The 22,513-nt window shown below is 43.2% G+C and overlaps 1 protein-coding gene across 4 annotated transcripts in view; it reads right to left on the bottom strand.

Annotated features, from left to right (window-relative positions):
- The window catches only part of LOC129858186 (ecto-NOX disulfide-thiol exchanger 2-like), a 321,149-nt gene that overhangs the window by 173,369 nt on the left and 125,267 nt on the right, over positions 1-22,513 (bottom strand). For all 4 annotated transcript variants that reach the window (XM_055927213.1, XM_055927216.1, XM_055927214.1 and 1 more), the window contains one exon: positions 6,234-6,377. In XM_055927213.1, the coding sequence (XP_055783188.1) occupies positions 6,234-6,377 (144 nt within the window). The remainder of the gene's footprint in view (positions 1-6,233; positions 6,378-22,513) is intronic.

Genomic DNA, 22,513 nt, shown 5'->3' with positions numbered 1-22,513 from the left:
CGTTGGACTAGTAACCGAAAGGTTGCAAAAACGAATCCCGAGCTGGCAAGGTAAAAATCTGTCCTTCTGCCCCTGAACAAGGCAGTTAACCCACCGTTCCTAGGCCGTCATTGAAAATAAGAATGTTCTTAACTGACTTGCCTAGTTAAATAAAGGTGTAAAAAATAAAATAATTTTTTTAATAAAAAAAATTGGCAAATCGGTGTCCAAAAATACCGATTGTTATGAAAACTTGAAATCGGCCCTAATTAATAAGCCATTCCGATTAATCGGTCGACCTCTAATAAAAACTACAAAAATGTAGTTATTGCATGATTTACAAGGTGTTGAGCGGGCATGAATTCAGTTTTTCCCAGCTGTTGGGCTATTAATACAGTGTCAAAGCCATTATAACTAAAGACAGTTGCAGTGTCTGTTAAAACCTGTTAAGGCTAGGGGGTGCTGTTGTCACTATTTATGGAAATCGTGTAATTTTTGAAACGGCTTCCTACAAAATTCTTGATCGTACAATATGCATATTATTACTATTATTGGATAGAAAACAGTCTATAGTTTCTATAGGCGTTGAAATTTTGTCTCTGAGTGGAACAGAACTCATTCTACAGCAATTTCCCTGACATGGAGTCAGATTTCACAAATTTTGGCCCCTGTTCTGGAGTCAGTTTTAAGGCCACTGTTATTCCTATGAGTATACGGACACTGCTTACGTCTTCCCCTGGATGCCTTTACGTGATGACGCTTTGAATGGTATCGATTGCCCAATCACAGCCACTATAAATGAAAAAATCCTGTAGGTAGGAACTCTTTTCTTGGTGCGTCAGGCGCGCGGAGGACACCGACCTACTGTTTTTCCAAGCATTAGTGTAGCCAGTTATATTTCTCCGGTCATATTTTTACTCGTTATAGGAGTTAAAAACATCATAAGGTAGTTAATTTAAAGCGTTTTATAGCAATTTATATCCGTTTAGTGCGATTTTGGGACATTTATTTCTGAGCTACTGTGAATCTCTGGGCACCGTTCCAGTTCATGCTGAACGCAATGTGCATTTCTACATGGCAAGAGGACAGCTTTCGACCAATAGACGATTAGACCCAAGAAAGGATTCTTTGACCAAGATTCTGATGGAAGAACAGCTCAAAGTAGGAACAATTTATTATGATAAATCGTGTTTCTGTCGAAAAATGTTAGTGGCTTAGGACGCCATCTTTTTTGACGTAGCTTCGCTTGGCGCAAACTGTATTGAAAAGTAAGGATAATTTAAAAAATGTAATTCCGCGATTGTATTAAGAATTAAATTGTCTATCAATCGCTATCCACCCTATATTTTTTAGTCACGTTTATGAGTATTTATGTATACGACTAGATCACTGTCTAATATGGCGCACGACATTTTCTGACCAGCTGGGCTACTTTTCTCATTGTCTAACCATGATTTTGGTGGCTAAATATGCACATTTTCGAACAAACTGTATATGTATGTTGTAATGTGATGTTACAGGAGTGTCATCTGAAGAATTCTGAGAAGGTTAGTGAAAAAATTAATATATTTTGGCGATGTTTACGTTATCGCTCTCTTTGGCTAGAATCAATGCTGGGGTAATGTTTGCACATGTGCTATGCTAATATAACGATTTATTGTGTTTTCGCTTTAAGACACTTAGAAAATCTGAAATATTGTCTGTATTCACAGGATTGGTGTCTTTCGATTAGTGTATGCTGTGTATTTTTACGAAATGTTTGATGATTAGTAGTTAGGTAAACTCGTTGCTCATTGTAATTATTCTAGTCCATTTGTGACGGTGGGTGCAATTGTAAACTATGACATCTACCTGAAATATGCACATTTTTCTAACAAAACCTATCCTATACCATAAATATGTTATCAGACTGTCATCTGAGGAGGTTTTTTCTTGGTTGGTGGCTATCAATATCTTAGTTTAGCCGAATTGGTGATAGCTACTGGTGTTGGTGGACAAAGAAAAGATGGTGGATTATGCTAATGTGTTTAGCTAATAGATTTACATCTTTACATATTGTGTCTTCCCTGTAAAACATTTTAAAAATCGGACATGTTGGCTGGATTCACAAGATCTGTGTCTTTCATTAGCTGTATTGGACTTTAATGTGTGAAAGTTAAATATTTAAAAAATATATATTTTTTGAATTTCGCGGCTCTGCCTTTTCAGTGGGGGTGGGGGGGGGGGGGGGGGGGGGGGGGGGGGGTGTGCCGCTAGCGGGGCTAGACAGGTTAACCTCTCTGGGAATGTTGGATAGGATATGTTCAATATACCAAATTAAAGCTACATTTGTTGTGAATCCAGCCAACTTGTCAGATTTCAAAAATGCTTTACGGCAAAAGCAAACAATGCTATTATCTGAGGATAGCACCCCAGCAAACAATCACAGACCATCATATTTCAACCCTCTTGGCGCGCGACAAAACGCAGAAATAAAGATATAATTCATGCCTTACCTTTGACGAGCTTCTTCTGTTGGCACACCAATATGTCCCATAAACATCACAAATGGTCCTTTTGTTCGATTAATTCCGTCGATATATATCAAAAATGTTATTTGTTATTTGGCGCGTTTGATCCAGAAAAACACCGGTTCCAACTTGCACAATGTGACTACAAAATATCTCAAAAGTTACCTGTAAGCTTGCCCAAACATTTCAAACTACTTTTGTAATACAACTTTAGGTATTTTTTTACGTAAATAATCGATAAATTGAAGACGGGGTGATCTGTGTTCAATACCGGAGGAAAACAATGTGTAGCATGCTTTCTGGTCACGCGCCTCTAACAAACAGTACACTTCACTGGAGCCTCATTCTGAACATGGCTACTTCTTCATTTCTCAAAGGAAAAACCTCAACCAATTTCTAAAGACTGTTGACATCCAGTGGAAGTGATAGGGACTGCAGGGAGGTCCCTTAGAAATCTGGATTCCCAATGAAAATCCATTGAAAAGAGAGTGACCTCAAATATAAAATCTGAATGGTTTGTCCTCGGGGTTTTGCATGCCAAATAAGTTCTGTTATAGTCACAGACATGATTCAAACAGTTTTAGAAACTTCAGAGTGGTTTCTATCCAATACTACTAATAATATGCATATATTAGCATCTGGGACTGAGTAGGAGGCAGTTTACTCTGGGCACGCTTTTCATCCAAATGTGAAAATGCTGCCCCCTATCCACAAGAAGTTAACACAAAAGGACACCCATTACTAATGTAAGCTACCACTTCTGCTTCTAGTTTGAGACATTTTGAAGTTTAGTGGTTTAAACTTTAATACATGGAGTAAACATCCTTTAAACATCACTGTTTGCGTCTTGGGAATCTCTCACTGCATACCTTATCCCCACACCCCCCCCATCACCAGAGGAACGGTGATGCTGAGTGTGCGTGTTTCTGCGTCTAACGAGATGAATATATCCATTAGAATTCCTTAACGAGGGTAAATCCACATGGCTGCTAATTAGTCCGTGCTCCATCTTCTCAGAGAGCTGGAGGACTGGACTGGTTCTTGTGATGCTAGAGAACATTAAAGCCACTAAATGTACCCAGCTCCAGATGCAGCAGATTGTCCCCATTTAACAGGTTTTCCATTAGGGAGCAGATTAATGTAACACAGCAATAATAGATATAATGGCAGTGTTCTGAAAGGCTGAGGGACCCCGGCGCTGTCGTTAATGGTAAGTCATCATTATCTAATGTTCTGCTGCTAAGCAGGTGCACGTAGACAGAGCCACTCTTGAGGGTTTGTGAGGTGTGACTCACGTCTAAACCAGCGCACAGTGTGAGCTTTTAACATGATAAGGATGCTGTTAAAAACACCAGACTTTGATTAGTCACTATCTTTTTATCTATCTCTAAGACACCGTAAAACAATGAGTGCTCTCTCCCCTCCAAAGGGAAATAGTGTATCAGATTTGTGTGCAGTGGCTTTGATCTAAAGTTCTCTGACTGGCTTTCATCTGAGCAGTGACATTACACACTCTCTTAAACAAACATGTACTCACAAACCCAGTCAGACTGACATGTCATATACTATGAAATGTTCCATTTACGTACACCCAATCAGCCTACTATTTACTACGCAATATATATATATATATACGGATATTGGGACACGGCCATTCACACAGGTTTTCACAATGACGAGCACTAACATGTGAGCCAATATTTTATTATGTGTCTCTGTGCGTATATCTATAGGACAAGACTGACACTCTATCCAAGGTTTATCGATCATTCACCCTTTCAATAGGCTACATTCATCCAACAGAGCTTTTCGAGGAATGTTAGATGACTCGGACTGAAATTGAGAAAACTGTCCCATAAATGACCATAAGATCTCATCCCCCTGTTCATGGTTTCTTTCTTCGTCTTCGTACATGAACTTAGGATAAAAAAAACTTCTAGGGTCAAGTTAACCTGTCAGTAAATTACACCATGAACGCCTGAACATGTATTGACATGCAACACACTAGAGAGCATATGCTGAGGCAAGAGAGCATTGAAGTGATTCTCCTCAGGTTATCTGTCGCTCTAGTCAATTTCAGTGCAACTGTTCAGAGACTAACATTGTTCTGCACAAACACCATGTTTATTAAATACACATCGAACGTGTCCTTATGTACCTCCATCAATCTAAACCTACGCAAGGTCTTCATGTCTAGCTCTGGGTTGGTAACAACGCAGAATAATTCATTATAATATTAATTAGTGAGAATTGAAACTTCCGAGAAAGGGTCATTTATTGAAAATTGTGCACAAAGACGAATGGTAAAGAGTGGTTTCTTAACACTGACAATTAATCCTGACCAATTAAGGTCACCAAGACAGCAGAAAACACACAGCAACACCTCTGTCTTAAGGACCTCATTCTACTTGTCATAATGCAATTAATTAGAGACACATTCTTTAATTAGAATGCACAGCCACTGATTAAAACTAGGCCTCATTTAGTAATGAAAAAGTCAACGACACACACATGAATGCGGGGGAGCACGCACACTTCCTCTCAGCACATTACTCTCTGTGAGACAGATCACTCCGTGAGAGATGCCTGAAGGCATTTCTGCGCATTGATTGGCAGGTGCTGTAGGCATGGTAACAGCCAGGCTAAGGTGTGAGAGCTGCAATCCCAGCAGACCACAACCCTGCAGCTTTAGACAGACAGCCCTGACCTCCACAGGACTAACTGGCAATAAGGCCCTCAGGATGGAAAACATGACATTTTACCAAGTTGACCTCACTTTAAATGATTCTCCCAGTCTCATAGTATAAAATGCATAGGTGCCACTGATGTACACCTCAATTGTAACAGTATTTTATTGTACCTGGAGACAGAGCTGTGTAGTGTTATGTAATTCGTATATACTGCAGTAATATGACAGTACTATAGTACCTGGAGACAGAGCTGTGTAGTGTTATGTAATTCGTATATACTGCAGTAATATGACAGTACTATAGTACCTGGAGACAGAGCTGTGTAGTGTTATGTAATTCTTATATACTGCAGTAATATGACAGTACTATAGTACCTGGAGACAGAGCTGTGTAGTGTTATGTAATTCTTATATACTGCAGTAATATGACAGTACTATAGTACCTGGAGACAGAGCTGTGTAGTGTTATGTAATTCGTATATACTGCAGTAATATGACAGTACTATAGTACCTGGAGACAGAGCTGTGTAGTGTTATGTAATTCGTATATACTGCAGTAATATGACAGTACTATAGTACCTGGAGACAGAGTTGTGTAGTGTTATGTACTTCTTATATACTGCAGTAATATGACAGTACTATAGTACCTGGAGGCAGAGCTGTGTAGTGTTATGTACTTCTTATATACTGCAGTAATATGACAGTACTATAGTACCTGGAGACAGAGCTGTGTAGTGCTATGTACTTCTTATATAGTGCAGTAATATGACAGTACTATAGTACCTGGAGGCAGAGCTGTGTAGTGTTATGTACCTCTTATATACTGCAGTAATATGACAGTACTATAGTACCTGGAGACAGAGCTGTGTAGTGTTATGTACTTCTTATTTACTGCAGTAATATGACAGTACTATAGTACCTGGAGGCAGAGCTGTGTAGTGTTATGTACTTCTTATATACTGCAGTAATATGACAGTACTATAGTACCTGGAGACAGAGCTGTGTAGTGTTATGTACTTCTTATATACTGCGGTAATATGACAGTACTATAGTACCTGGAGGCAGGCTGGGTCTCTTCCTCTTAATGCTCTTCTCAGCTCCGTTCTCCAGGGGACAGTCTGACACCAGCGGCACGTTTGAGTTGCTGAACTGCAAGGGTTCGTTGTTGGAGGACGGGTCAAAGGACAGCGGGTTCAGTCCTGAAACACAACAAGCAGCCATGTTCAACCATATTAACCTCGAGTTAGACACTATTGTTTAACACATTCACAATATATCCACAGAGCAGAGTACATGGGCTACAAACAATTTAATATGTGAAGAGAAAACTACAAGGAGAGAAATGTATGCCACAGACAGTTTGACTCCGGAGAAGTCTAAACTAAAGAAAACAGACTGTGGAAATACAACTCTATTCAACTATAAGAAACCATATGTTCAGGATCTAACAAAGCCAGGCGTTAACAGACTTCACGTCTTGAAGGAAACACCTTGGAGAGCCCTACAACTTAACACTGTCAGAATCTCCAGAGTTCTGTCTCTCTGTTCAGGTCTTTAGACAGTGGGGGCACTAGGGAGCATCTCAAAACCAATAACAGAGTTTCCAAATGTCTTTTCTGGTCTCTTTTCTAATTTAGCGTTTTAATTTCTATCCCAGTATATTTCTGTCCTGAGAGGAACCAAGATAGGATTAAACACACAAAGACCCCTGTTAGTTATGAACTTACCACACACTCTTCATAGAAGTCTATCAAAAGTGACTACAGGCTCCAAAATAGCAATGGGCCAATATGTCCAACAGCTCCAAGCAGACAGTCCCTTCCTAAAACCAGTCCTTCTATTCCTCCCATAGATGGGTAGCGTCTTTCTGAGCAGCCTTTAAAGTACAGGTTGACGTGGCGTCGCGACGTGTCAGACTAAACTTAGAATTATTTCATGAATTGGCCAAATGCAACTGTGCTCTCTGCTTAGCAGTGGTGTCTCTGCTCGGTTTGGCAGCTGTGCAGGTGGGGGGGAGAAGCCTGTGTGCTTCGCGGTTTACCAGATATTTTCCTGCAGTTTTATTGAAGATCACTCCGTGACCCACATGCTACAGCGCTGTCGTTCAGTCGCAGATGATGCGCTGTCAGCCACTGACTTGTCATTCCCACTGGCCATCAGTCACCACTGTCATCAAATGGACTCAAGTTAGCCACCAGTTCTGACTACGCTCAAACGTCATGAAACGCAAATAGAGCTTGGAGTTGGTTTCATACGAACTTTGAGAAATAACGAGGAGCACACACAATGTGTTTTGTGCGGGGGAGTGCTTATTAATGAGTCTCTCAAAACAAATTAAAACAATAAGTCCTGACAAACATCCACAGCATGATGGTAAACCCAGGGAGTTCTTTCAGAACAGGACAGAATGTTTCAGGAAGCAGTGCTTCAACAGTGGAAAGTAAGTCAGCTAGCAAGGCATTGTTGTCATTGTATAACAGGTGATGAGCAGAAATAAGGGAGTACTCTCTCATAGTAGATGGGACTTTTTCAAACAATCCCCTTGTACACAGCTAATAGCTAGCTACTGCAACCCTAAGTAACTGTACAAAAATGTAGGGCTAATAAATAAATGTGCCAATATTTCCGTATAGTATCAAGTTTTCATAGCTTGGGTCCCAGGAAATCACGGAATTTCTCATTTGGGACCCAGGCTGAAAAAGTTGAAGAACCCCTGTTCCAGAGAATAAAGCAATAAGGAGAGTAGTGGTTGATGAATTATGGAAACAATAACAATGTGGATATTGCCCCAAAATCCCAGGAAACAATAAACTAATTCAATTGTGTTCCGAGCCTAATATATCAGGGATTTCCAGTTCTCTAACTGGACGTGTGGTATTTATAATTCAGAACATGGTCTGGGAGAGACAAGCCCTGTTCTCATGAAAAATGCATAAATTCTCTAGGTTTACACTGGTATTGCTAGACTTTGTCAGAAAAAAAGATCTGAAAATATAGAATAGCAGACTGGTCTGTGTCAGAGAGATCCATCTCAGTTCTGCAGTAGAACACATAGGGCTCAGGACAGACCTATCTGCAGAATAACTCACAGGGCTCAGGACAGAACTATCTGCAGAATAACTCATAGGGCTCAGGACAGAACTATCTGCAGAATAACTCATAGGGCTCAGGACAGAACTATCTGCAGAATAACTCACAGGGCTCAGGACAGACCTATCTGCAGTAGAACACACAGGGCTCAGGACAGACCTATCTGCAGAATAACTCACAGGGCTCAGGACAGACCTATCTGCAGTAGAACACACAGGGCTCAGGACAGACCTATCTGCAGTAGAACACAGGGCTCAGGACAGACCTATCTGCAGAATAACTCATAGGGCTCAAGACAGACCTATCTGCAGTAGAACATACAGGGCTCAGGACAGACCTATCTGCAGTAGAACACAGGGCTCAGGACAGACCTATCTGCAGAATAACTCATAGGGCTCAAGACAGACCTATCTGCAGTAGAACACAGGGCTCAGGACAGACCTATCTACAGAATAACTCATAGGGCTCAAGACAGACCTATCTGCAGTAGAACACACAGGGCTCAGGACAGACCTATCTGCAGAATAACTCATAGGGCTCAAGACAGACCTATCTGCAGTAGAACACAGGGCTCAGGACAGACCTATCTGCAGAATAACTCATAGGGCTCAGGACAGACCTATCTGCAGAATAACTCATAGGGCTCAAGACAGACCTATCTGCAGTAGAACACACAGGGCTCAGGACAGACCTATCTGCAGAATAACTCATAGGGCTCAGGACAGACCTATCTGCAGTAGAACACAGGGCTTAGGACAGACCTATCTGCAGTAGAACACAGGGCTCAGGACAGACCTATCTGCAGAATAACTCATAGGGCTCAAGACAGAACTATCTGCAGAATAACTCATAGGGCTCAGGACAGACCTATCTGCAGTAGAACACACAGGGCTCAGGACAGACCTATCTGCAGTAGAACACACAGGGCTCAGGACAGACCTTTCTGCAGTAGAACACACAGGGCTCAGGACAGACCTTACTGCAGTAGAACACACAGGGCTCAGGACAGACCTATCTGCAGTAGAACACACGGGGCTCAGGACAGACCTATCTGCAGTAGAACACACGGGGCTCAGGACAGACCTATCTGCAGTAGAACACACAGGGCTCAGGACAGACCTATCTGCAGTAGAACACACAGGGCTCAGGACAGACCTTTCTGCAGTAGAACACACAGGGCTCAGGACAGACCTTTCTGCAGTAGAACACACAGGGCTCAGGACAGACCTATCTGCAGTAGAACACAGGGCTCAGGACAGACCTATCTGCAGTAGAACACACAGGGCTCAGGACAGACCTATCTGCAGAATAACTCATAGGGCTCAGGACAGACCTATCTGCAGTAGAACACAGGGCTTAGGACAGACCTATCTACAGAATAACTCATAGGGCTCAGGAAAGACCTATCTGCAGTAGAACACACAGGCCTCCGAACAGATCTATCTGCAGTAGAACACACAGGGCTCAGGACATACCTATCTGCAGAATAACTCACAGGGCTCAGGACAGACCTATCTGCAGAATAACTCATAGGGCTCAGGACAGAACTATCTGCAGAATAACTCATAGGGCTCAGGACAGACCTATCTGCAGAATAACTCATAGGGCTCAGGACAGACCTATCTGCAGAATAACTCATAGGGCTCAGGACAGAACTATCTGCAGAATAACTCATAGGGCTCAGGACAGAACTATCTGCAGAATAACTCACAGGGCTCAGGACAGACCTATCTGCAGTAGAACACACAGGGCTCAGGACAGACCTATCTGCAGAATAACTCACAGGGCTCAGGACAGACCTATCTGCAGTAGAACACACAGGGCTCAGGACAGACCTATCTGCAGTAGAACACAGGGCTCAGGACAGACCTATCTGCAGTAGAACACAGGGCTCAGGACAGACCTATCTGCAGAATAACTCATAGGGCTCAAGACAGACCTATCTGCAGTAGAACACACAGGGCTCAGGACAGACCTATCTGCAGAATAACTCATAGGGCTCAAGACAGACCTATCTGCAGTAGAACACAGGGCTCAGGACAGACCTATCTACAGAATAACTCATAGGGCTCAAGACAGACCTATCTGCAGTAGAACACACAGGGCTCAGGACAGACCTATCTGCAGAATAACTCATAGGGCTCAGGACAGACCTATCTGCAGAATAACTCATAGGGCTCAAGACAGACCTATCTGCAGTAGAACACACAGGGCTCAGGACAGACCTATCTGCAGAATAACTCATAGGGCTCAGGACAGACCTATCTGCAGTAGAACACAGGGCTCAGGACAGACCTATCTGCAGAATAACTCATAGGGCTCAAGACAGAACTATCTGCAGAATAACTCATAGGGCTCAGGAAAGACCTATCTGCAGTAGAACACACAGGCCTCCGAACAGATCTATCTGCAGTAGAACACACAGGGCTCAGGACATACCTATCTGCAGAATAACTCACAGGGCTCAGGACAGACCTATCTGCAGAATAACTCATAGGGCTCAGGACAGAACTATCTGCAGAATAACTCATAGGGCTCAGGACAGACCTATCTGCAGAATAACTCACAGGGCTCAGGACAGACCTATCTGCAGTAGAACACACAGGGCTCAGGACAGACCTATCTGCAGTAGAACACACAGGGCTCAGGACAGACCTATCTGCAGTAGAACACAGGGCTCAGGACAGACCTATCTGCAGAATAACTCATAGGGCTCAAGACAGAACTATCTGCAGAATAACTCATAGGGCTCAGGACAGACCTATCTGCAGTAGAACACAGGGCTCAGGACAGACCTATCTGCAGTAGAACACACAGGGCTCAGGACAGACCTATCTACAGAATAACTCATAGGGCTCAGGAAAGACCTATCTGCAGTAGAACACACAGGGCTCAGGACAGACCTATCTGCAGAATAACTCATAGGGCTCAGGACAGACCTATCTGCAGTAGAACACAGGGCTCAGGACAGACCTATCTGCAGAATAACTCATAGGGCTCAGGACAGACTTATCTGCAGTAGAACACATAGGGCTCAGGACAGACCTATCTGCAGAATAACTCATAGGGCTCAGGAAAGACGTATCTATCTGCAGTACAACACACGGCACAGGAAAAACACACAGTTGAAGTTGGAAGTTCACATACACTTATGTTGGAGTCATTAAAACTCGTTTTTCAACCACTCCACAAATTTCTTGTGAACAAACGATAGTTTTGGCAAGTCAGTTAGGACATGTACTTTGTGCATGACAAGGGATTTTTCCAACAATTGTTTACAGATTATTTCACTTATAATTCACTGTTTCACAATTCCAGTGGGTCAGAAGTTGACATACACTAAGTTGACTGTGCCTTTAACTTCTTATGGCTGGGGGCAGTATTGAGTAGCTTGGATGAATAAGGTGCCCAGAGGTACCCAGAGTAAACTGCCTGCTACTCAGTCCCAGAAGCTAAGATAAGCATATTATCAGTATATTTGGATAGAACACACTCTGACGTTTCTAAAAAACAGTTTGTGCAGCTGCACGGCAATGGAAACCCATTTAATGAAGCTCCCAATGAACAGTTATTGTGCTGACCTTGCTTCCAGAGGCAGTTTGGAACTCGGTAGTGAGCATTTAAACTAAGAACAAATTATTTTTAAGCTCTACGCGCTTCAGCACTCGGCGGTCCCGTTCTGTGAGCTTGTGTGGCCTACCACTTCGCGGCTGAGCCGTTGTTACTCCAAGACATGTCCACTTTAGAATAACACAACTTACAGTTGACCGGGGGCAGCTCTAGCAGGGCAGAAATTTGATGAACTAACTTGTTGGAAAGGTGGCATCCTATGAAGGTGCCACGTTGAAAATCACTGTGCTCTTCAGTACGCGCCATTCTACTGTCAATGTTTGTCCACGGAGATTGCATGGCTGTGTGTTAGATTTTACACACCTGTCAGCAACTGGTGTGGCTGAAATAGCCAAATCCCCTCATTTGAAGGGGTGTCCACATACTTTTAGATATATAGTGTACATTACAGATTAATTCCCATTTCAATGAACATAAAACAGTCTGTTTATCTGATTGGATTAGTCAATAGCAACTTCAGATGTGGTTATATCAAGTCAGTCAGATAACCAGAAAAACCGTGCATTTGTAGTAAAACTAAAACTCTCCTCCATTTGAGAGAAAACAAAATAACCAGAATTTTCTAATAATTTTCAAGAACAATTGAAGTTAAATCAAAACAGCGTTCAAGCAGCTGGTTTCACAAGCAATTTGAAAATGAACTGTATTAGCATCTCAGTTTACAGCACCCAACATTAGCATACCAATGGTGAAAGTTCTAAGGCCATGTTGTGACAAAGCAATGACTTTTCATAGCACACACACTTAGCCATATGCACCCCGCATTTATGTCTTCACAGGAGTCATTATATTCAGTCTAACACTCTGTATACATCAAAGAAAAGTAACCTATATCGACATCACAAATGGATATAGAAATGATTGACATCATCCAATAACCAACATCCTACGTTTCAGGAGAAAACTCCAAATCTACCCTATTCTGCAAGCAGAACTGAGACGGTCTGCACAACCCCAAACATCTCTGCATCGTATGACCACTTCTGGACACGACTTACAATACCTAACTGAATAGTTGGTTTTACCCTGTGGGCCGGCAGGCTGCATGAAATGTGCAGGCGGATGTCCTCTGCCTAGGTTCCAACAGACCATACAGAATTCACAACAACACTTTGTTGGCTGTTTGGGATTAGCCTCTGTACCCGTCTCAATAGCTGCAATAGGAGCCATCTCAGTATCTTGGCTCACTCGCACACCAGAGAACAGCGTGAACACACACCACACCCCTTGGCTGGACTGACTGTGTGTCCATCTCGCTATCTGAATCCAAGACCGACAAATCAATTTGGAGCCTACTTTGCGCTCTGATGTCCTCTGGGACTTCACAGTCGTATCAAGCATGTTCAACGCGAGTTTGCGGTGTCGAAATTCATTCTTCCCAAGTAAAGACACAACAAGCTCTAGGATGAACATCTTAGATGTGTTCCTTATGCATGCCAATATATTGCCAGTAATGAAGAATTTCATCCTCGTCAAATATAATGTAAGACCCTTAAACTCTTTTTGAATCAAATCCTTAATACGAGTTGATTGCCAAAACTCAATTGCTTGTATATTCGCCATCACGTATGTTACATATTCATTATATATCAGTGAATAAACTCACATTTAGTCCAAAGTATCCATAAGATAATACTTATGGTTGGGCTGCCTTACAGAACTAGAAAAAGCATATGCATGACCATGGTAGCAATTGAAAAAGAACACTGGGGATTATGGGGAAGTTAGCAGACCAAAGGTGAAGACAACAGTTCACCTGACAAGAATGAATCCAAACATTACACTGCTGACATGCATTTGTCAATAACGAAATCTGAAAATACTCGGGATACATTAACATCTTTATGATAGGGGGCAGCATTTTCACTTTTGGATGAATTGCGTGCCCATAGTGAACTGCCCCCTACTCTGTCCCAGATGCTAATATATGCATAGTATTATTACTACTGGATATAAAACCCTCTGAAGTTTCTAAAACTGTTTGAAAGATGTCTGTGAGTATAACAGAACTCATATGGCAGGCAAAAACCTGAGAAAAAATCCAAACAGGCAGTGCACGAGCATTTGGACATGTGCACTAAACATGCTAGCAAAAGTAGCTACTTAGACATAAGTAATGGACATTATCGAACAAAACAACGATTTATTGCGGAACTAGGATTCCTGGGAGTGCATTCTGATGAAGATGATCAAAGGTAAGGGAATATTTATGATGTAATTTTGTATTTCTGTTGACTCCAACATGGCGGAGAAATGTTATGTTTGAGCGCCGTCTCAGATTAATGCATGGTGTGCTTATTACGTAAAGTTTTTTTGAAATCTGACAGCGGTTGCATTAAGAACAAGTGTATCTTTAATTTTTTTTATTTTTCATCTTTCATTTTTCATCAAAGTTTATGATGAGTAATTCTGTTATTTGACGTGACTCTGCAATTTCTCCGGATATTTTGTAGGCATTTCTGAACATGGCGCCAATGTAAACCGAGATTTGTGGATATAAATATGCACATTATCGAACAAAACATAAATGTATTGTGTAACATGATGTCCTATGAGTGTCATCTGATGAAGATCATCAAATGTTAGTGATTCATTTTATCTCTATTTCTGCTTTTTGTGACTACTATCTTTTTCTGTGAAAATGGCTGTGTTTTTCTGTGGCTATGTACTGAGCTAACATAATTGTTTGGTGTGCTTTCCCCGTAAACCCTTTTTCAAATCAGACATGTTGGCTGGATTCACAACATGTGTAGCTTTAATTTGGTGTCTTTCATGTGTGATTTCATGAAAGATTGATTTTTATAGTAATATATTTGAATTTGGCACGCTACATTTTTTCTGGCTTTTGGCCAAGTGGGACGCTACCGTCCCGCATATCCCAGAGAAGTTAAATAACAAGGCATTTCAATACACTTTTATGACTCAAGGAGAGAGCCTTCAACTATAAGGTCCTTTGTTGAGGATCTTCTAGCTTTGCCATTGAGGAACTGAAGCAAGCACACTTGTTAGGAACACAGCCCTGCCTCCACCCCATCATACAATTACTGTTGTTTACGCCATCCAAAAGCGGTCCATTATTAAATCTCAAAATGGGTCAGCTGCCCTTGTTTTAAAAGCGTATTCTATGGCCAACATGGCTAGCTCAGTTCTAAAATAACATGGCACAGTGTTCGTTGTTCAAAAGACACTTCAGACAGATTGTCATTTTGGTGCGCATAGAATTGAGTCATGAGAGCATTCAAGCGCGTGTTCCGCGGCTAATTCTGTTCAGGACAACCCAGGGTATAACGAATGTCATCCTTGTAACTGTGGATCAAACATAGCGATCATGAATGTTGATACGGTAAATTACATGAGTTTTCAAATATGGAAATGTGAAGTGCACATTTGGACTCATGGGTGTGTGGTTTGCTTGTATTAGGCTTGGGCAGTAGATCATCATACTGACCTCACTGCCGGTATTCGATAATACCGGCAATGAATACAAGGGGCGCTATATTCAAACACCACTGAGCTTTTGTAATCCGAAGGTTAGCAATGCTAACAATGTAAAATCCCATAGAGAATGCTAACTAAATGCTAACGAGCACATTGCAAACACAGACATCCCAGCTCATAAAGTTATACAAGTAACAAAAAAATATTTGTGGCACACACAAAACAAATAGACAGCAAGGCTCTTGATTCAGGAGCAGATTATCTGCCGTTACCAGAAAGCAAACCCTGATTTTGTAAGAAGCTAACCACTTAGCTAGTTGGCAAACAAGCTACTAAATTAGCAAACCAAATGCACAACTGCAGAGTATTTAGCACATTTTAGATATCTTATAACTATTAAGTTAACTGTCTATCTGGCAAACATTTAGTTGTGAATTCCATACTGTGACTAGATCACCTGGCGCGTGCTGCACAACAGTGAGGCTCCGGTCTGTCGACGTTGTGTGCTTGTAAACAAACTCCACGTGACTGGGTACTACCTGTAAGTTTCATAACAAAAAATTATGTGACGGGTGAAATGAAGAACGCAATCTTCTTTATCTCCTAACACACTGCACCAGCTGACTGCAGGTATTTACTTAACTTCTCTCGGGTAGAGGGCAGCATTCGGAATTTAGTATGAAAAGCATGCCCAAATTAAACTGCCTGCTTCTCGGGCCCAGAAGATATGATATTCATATAACTGGCAGATTTGGATAGAAAACACTCCAAAACTGTTAAAATAGTGTCTGTGAGTATAACAGAACTGATTTGGCAGGCGAAAACCTGAGAAATCCATTCAGGAAGTAGTTTTTTTTGTTGTAGTTTTCTATTCAATGCCATTACAGTATCCATTGACTTAGGACTCAAATTGCAGTTCCTATGCCTTCCACTAGATGTCAACAGTCTTTAGAAATTGTTTCAGGGTTGTATTCTGAAAAATGAAGAAGTAAGAGCAGTCTGAATGAGTGGACCCTAAAGTGTCACAGAGCTTTTTTCATGCGCGCGACCGAGAGAGTGCCTTTCTTGTTTACCTTTTATATTGACGGCGTTATTGTCCGGTTAAAATATTATCGATTATTTAGACTAAAAACACCCTGAAGATTGAATATAAACATCGTTTGACATGTTTCTATGAACTTTACGGATACAATTTGGATTTTTTGTCTGCCTGTTTTGACTGCGTTTGAGCCTGTGGATTACTGAAGAAAACGCGCAAACAAAAAGGTTTTTGAATATAAAAATACTTTATCGAACAAAATAAACATTTATTGAGTAAATTAAAGTCTGCTGAGTGCAACCATATGAAGATCATCAAAGGTAAGGGATTAATTTCTCTCTATTTCTGGCTTGTGTAACTCTTCTACTTGGCTGGTTACTGTTTGTAATGATTTGTCTGCTGGGCTATGTTCTCAAATAATCGTAAGGTATGCTTTCGAACGTAAAGCAATTTTGAAAAATCTGACACCGTGGTTGGATTCACAAGAAGTTCATCTTTAAACCTATGTAAAATATGTTTTGTTTTCTGAATTTTTAAAATGAGTATTTCTGTATTTGAATTTGGCGCCCAGCAGTTTCACTGGCTGTTGAAGAGGTGGGACGCTAACGTCTCATGTACCCAAGAGAGGTTAACAAGTAGCAACAAATATTGAAAAGTTAAAAAACTTTTTTTTTTAAGAAATAGTATTGAAAAACCATCCCGTGACTATTTCCAAATACCTCGGTATACGGTATACTGCCCAAGCCTAGCTTGTATGACATAAAAGCGTTATTTATTATAACCCTCAATGTCTCATCTTTCTGAACACATCTACCCCTCTCCATTTACAGCATGGAGAGGAGTAGCTTGCAAAATAAACACATCTGACTCTGGTTGGCTGTTTAGGACCGTTTTCCTTACAGTCCGCTTCACGCTCTGTTTCCTTACTTCCTAGTATGGTGATACTGGTATCGTGACAACACTAGTGGGAAGGGCTACGTACTTGGGACAAGCCCGTGGATGCAGCTGCAAGCAGGACACACACAGGAACAAACGACAAGCAACAGCACAATAGACCTCTCTCTTTCTAATAAATTGTAGGCCTATGTAACGGATGTGAAATGGCTAGCTAGTTAGCGGGTACGCGCTAATAGCGTTTCAATCGGTTACGTCACTTGCTCTGAGACTTGAAGTAGGGTTTTCCCTTGCTCTGCAAGGGCCGCGGTTTTTGTGGTGCGATGGGTAACGACGCTTCGTGGGTGACTGTTGCTGATGTGTGCAGAAGGTTCCTGGTTCGCGCCCGTGTCGGGGCGAGGGGACGGTCTAAAGTTATACTGTTACACCTATGTACACGTTTAAGTGATAGACGCCACAGAATTTGTATTATATGAACATGTAATATATGAATGTAGGGCGAAAGCAGGCCTGTTTCTCTTCGTGTTGTGTCAGTCCAGGACATTTCTTCTATTACTCTCATGTTAAATCAATGTAGTTCTGTCTATTAATGTTGTGTATTATGTTTCGTGTGGACCCCAGGAAGAGTAGCGGCTGCTTCAGCAACAGCTAATGGGGATCTAATAAAAAGAGTAAATCATTCATTCAGCATTGGGGGCTCAGAAACAGACTGACCCAGTGAGCCTCATACATTTATGGATGTGCCGGGGTAACAGCATTCTGATGAATGTTTCTCTATCTCTGCTCCACAACACAAAGCCATCCCTAATGTGTTTACAGGAGAATTTCAAATGTCTCACTCTGTTCGCCTTCTCTATAAGAGACTTGATAGAATCTGTCCTCATCAGGCCCTTCTTCCTTTCTCTCTCTCTGTTTACTTCCTTCATCTCTTTCTCTCTCTGTGTTCTGTTCTTTATGTAACCACATTTCCATCACAACAAGAACCAACCATTCCGTTCTCTCCCTCTGTGTCATCAAGGCTTTCCACATGAAGAGAGTAGATGGGTAAACAACGGGCTAATAAACAGAAGACAAACTGTCGAATAAAGTGCAGAATTACCTTCCCTCAAACCCAGAGAAACCAGCTGGGAGATCTGCCCTATAAACATTATGTAGAAAGTCTGCCTTTTCATCTCTATTCCGGATAGAACTTCTCTCAACTGACTGACTGTCATCACAGTACTCACAAATCCACCCACACACCCTCCATCTCTCCACCTCTCTCTGCTCATCAACTTCCATCTTGCAGCCTCTCCTTCTCTGTCTCAGACTTCTCCTAGACATGACAAATGCCTCAGTTCATCTTCTAAACATAGAGTTTCAATGTAGAGTTTCATCTGATTTAAACCAGAGTTTAATAAAGCCTGCTTTTTATTCTCAGAGTTTAAGAGGTTCAAGAGGAAATTAAAGGAGATTGGGAGTTACAGAGAAGAGAGCCAGAGAGAGAGTATAAACATAGCAATTGAAGGAGCGTCCGACACGCTAAATTGATGTCCTCTTCAATAGAATATTATCTGGAGGCTGAGTCACTGCCTGGTCTCTGCGCTGCACGTTTGTTGTGCTTCTCTTCCTCCATCAGTGTCATTCTAGTTGTTCCTTGTCCCTAGCCAAGGGCCCCGTGAGGGGTGAAGAGAAGCAGGCTGTGTCTCAGATGCCTCAGCTTCTATGTGATGACAGCCTGAGGAAAAAAGTCTGCAATACTCTCAGCTGGAGTAATGAGACAGGATAATAGCACTGTCAAATACCAGCAGCAAAAAAAAAAGAGAGAGAGAGAGAGACGCACAGAGAGAGAGAGAAAGAGACGCACAGAGAGAGAGACGCACAGAGAGAGAGAGAGACGCACAGAGAGAGAGAGACGCACAGAGAGAGAGAGAGAGAGAGACTCACAGAGAGAGAGAGAGAGAGAGAGACGCACAGAGAGAGAGAGAGAGAGAGAGAGACGCACAGAGAGAGAGAGAGAGAGAGAGACGCACAGAGAGAGAGAGACGCACAGAGAGAGAGAGAGAGAGACGCACAGAGAGAGAGAGAGAGAGACGCACAGAGAGAGAGAGAGAGAGAGAGACGCACAGAGAGAGAGAGAGAGAGAGAGAGACGCACAGAGAGAGAGAGACGCACAGAGAGAGAGAGAGAGAGAGACGCACAGAGAGAGAGAGAGAGAGAGAGACGCACAGAGAGAGAGAGAGAGAGAGAGAGACGCACAGAGAAGAGAGAGAGAGAGAGAGACGCACAGAGAGAGAGAGACGCACAGAGAGAGAGAGAGAGAGACGCACAGAGAGAGAGAGAGAGAGAGACGCACAGAGAGAGAGAGAGAGAGAGAGACGCACAGAGAGAGAGAGAGAGAGAGAGAGAAAGAGACGCACAGAGAGAGAGAGAGAGAGAGACGCACAGAGAGAGAGAGAAAAAGACGCACAGAGAGAGAGAGACGCACAGAGAGAGAGAGAGAGAGACGCACAGAGAGAGAGAGAGAGAGACGCACAGAGAGAGAGAGAGAGAGACGCACAGAGAGAGAGAGAGAGACGCACAGAGAGAGAGAGAGAGACGCACAGAGAGAGAGAGAGAGAGAGAGACGCACAGAGAGAGAGAGAGAGAGAGAGAGACGCACAGAGAGAGAGAGAGAGAGAGAGAGACGCACAGAGAGAGAGAGAGAGAGAGACGCACAGAGAGAGAGAGAGAGAGAGAGAGAGAGACGCACATAGAGAGAGAGAGACGCACATAGAGAGAGAGAGACGCACAGAGAGAGAGAGAGACGCACAGAGAGAGAGAGAGAGACGCACAGAGAGAGAGAGAGAGAGAGAGAGACGCACAGAGAGAGAGAGAGAGAGAGAGACGCACAGAGAGAGAGAGAGAGAGAGACGCACAGAGAGAGAGCGAGAGAGAGACGCACAGAGAGAGAGAGAGAGAGAGACGCACAGAGAGAGAGAGAGAGAGAGACGCACAGAGAGAGAGAGAGAGAGACGCACAGAGAGAGAGAGAGAGAGACGCACAGAGAGAGAGAGAGAGAGACGCACAGAGAGAGAGAGAGAGAGAGACGCACAGAGAGAGAGAGAAAAAGACGCACAGAGAGAGAGAGACGCACAGAGAGAGAGAGAGAGAGACGCACAGAGAGAGAGAGAGAGAGACGCACAGAGAGAGAGAGAGAGAGACGCACAGAGAGAGAGAGAGAGACGCACAGAGAGAGAGAGAGAGACGCACAGAGAGAGAGAGAGAGACGCACAGAGAGAGAGAGAGAGAGAGAGACGCACAGAGAGAGAGAGAGAGAGAGAGAGACGCACAGAGAGAGAGAGAGAGAGAGAGAGAGAGACGCACAGAGAGAGAGAGAGAGAGACGCACAGAGAGAGAGAGAGAGAGAGAGAGAGAGACGCACATAGAGAGAGAGAGACGCACATAGAGAGAGAGAGACGCACAGAGAGAGAGAGAGACGCACAGAGAGAGAGAGAGAGACGCACAGAGAGAGAGAGAGAGAGAGAGAGACGCACAGAGAGAGAGAGAGAGAGAGAGACGCACAGAGAGAGAGCGAGAGAGAGACGCACAGAGAGAGAGCGAGAGAGAGACGCACAGAGAGAGAGAGAGAGAGAGACGCACAGAGAGAGAGAGAGAGGAGACGCACAGAGAGAGAGAGAGAGAGACGCACAGAGAGAGAGAGAGAGAGACGCACAGAGAGAGAGAGAGAGAGACGCACAGAGAGAGAGAGAGAGAGGAGACGCACAGAGACGGAGAGAGAGGGAGACGCACAGAGATGGAGAGAGAGGGAGACGCACAGAGATGGAGAGAGAGGGAGACGCACAGAGATGGAGAGAGAGGGAGACGCACAGAGATGGAGAGAGAGGGAGACGCACAGAGATGAGAGAGAGAGGGAGACGCACAGAGAGAGAGAGAGGGAGACGCACAGAGAGGAGAGAGAGAGAGACGCACAGAGAGGAGAGAGAGAGAGAGACGCACAGAGAGAGAGAGAGAGAGAGAGACGCACAGAGAGAGAGAGAGAGAGAGACGCACAGAGAGAGAGAGAGAGAGAGACGCACAGAGAGAGAGAGAGAGAGAGACGCACAGAGAGAGAGAGAGACGCACAGAGAGAGAGAGAGACGCACAGAGAGAGAGAGAGACGCACAGAGAGAGAGAGAGACGCACAGAGAGAGAGAGAGACGCACAGAGAGAGAGAGAGACGCACAGAGAGAGAGAGAGAGACGCACAGAGAGAGAGAGAGACGCACAGAGAGAGAGAGAGAGAGAGAGACGCACAGAGAGAGAGAGAGAGACGCACAGAGAGAGAGAGAGAGACGCACAGAGAGAGAGAGAGACGCACAGAGAGAGAGAGACGCACAGAGAGAGAGAGACGCACAGAGAGAGAGAGAGAGACGCACAGAGAGAGAGAGAGAGAGACGCACAGAGAGAGAGAGATGCTTTGTTGATTTTTTAAAAACTAGATAAGTCTGCAGCACCCGGTTTCACCCTACCAGAATCTGAAGTCAAATGTCTACTGTTTGCTGATGATCTGATGCTTCTGTCACAAACCAAGGAGGGCCTACAGCAGCACCTAGATCTTCTGCACAGATTCTGTCAGACCTGGGCCCTGAGAGCAAATCTCAGTAAGACCAAAATAATGGTGTTCCAAAAAAGGTCCAGTTGCCAGGACCACAAATACAAATTCCATCTAGACACCGCTGCCCCAGAGCACACACAAAAAACTATACATACCTTGGCCTAAACATCAGCTCCACAGGTAACTTCCACAAAGCTGTGAACGATCTGAGAGACAAGGCAAGAAGGGCATTCTATGACATCAAAAGGATCATAAAATTCAACATCCCAATTAGGATCTGGCTAAAAATACTTTAATCAGTTATAGAACACATTGCCCTTTATGGTTGTGAGGTCTGGGGTCCGCTCACCAACCAAGAATTCACAAAAAATGGGACAAACACCAAATTAAAACTCTGCATGCAGAATTCTGCAAAAATATCCTCCGTGTACAACGTAGATCACCAAATAATGCATGCAGAGCAGAATTAGGCAGATACCCGCTAATTATCAAAATCCAGAAAAGAGACGTTAAATTCTACAACCACCTAAAAGGAAGCGATTCCCAAACCTTCCATAAAAAAGCCATCACCTACAGAGAGATGAACCTGGAGAAAAATTCCCTAAGCAAGCTGGTCCTAGGGCTCTGTTCACAAACACACCCCACAGAGCCCCAGGACAGTAACACATT

The sequence above is a fragment of the Salvelinus fontinalis genome, chromosome 6, assembly GCF_029448725.1.
Source record: "Salvelinus fontinalis isolate EN_2023a chromosome 6, ASM2944872v1, whole genome shotgun sequence".
Classification (NCBI taxonomy): Eukaryota; Metazoa; Chordata; class Actinopteri; order Salmoniformes; family Salmonidae; genus Salvelinus; species Salvelinus fontinalis.
The sequence above is the reverse complement of the archived record's forward strand: the minus strand, read 5'-3'. Positions and strand labels throughout refer to the sequence as shown.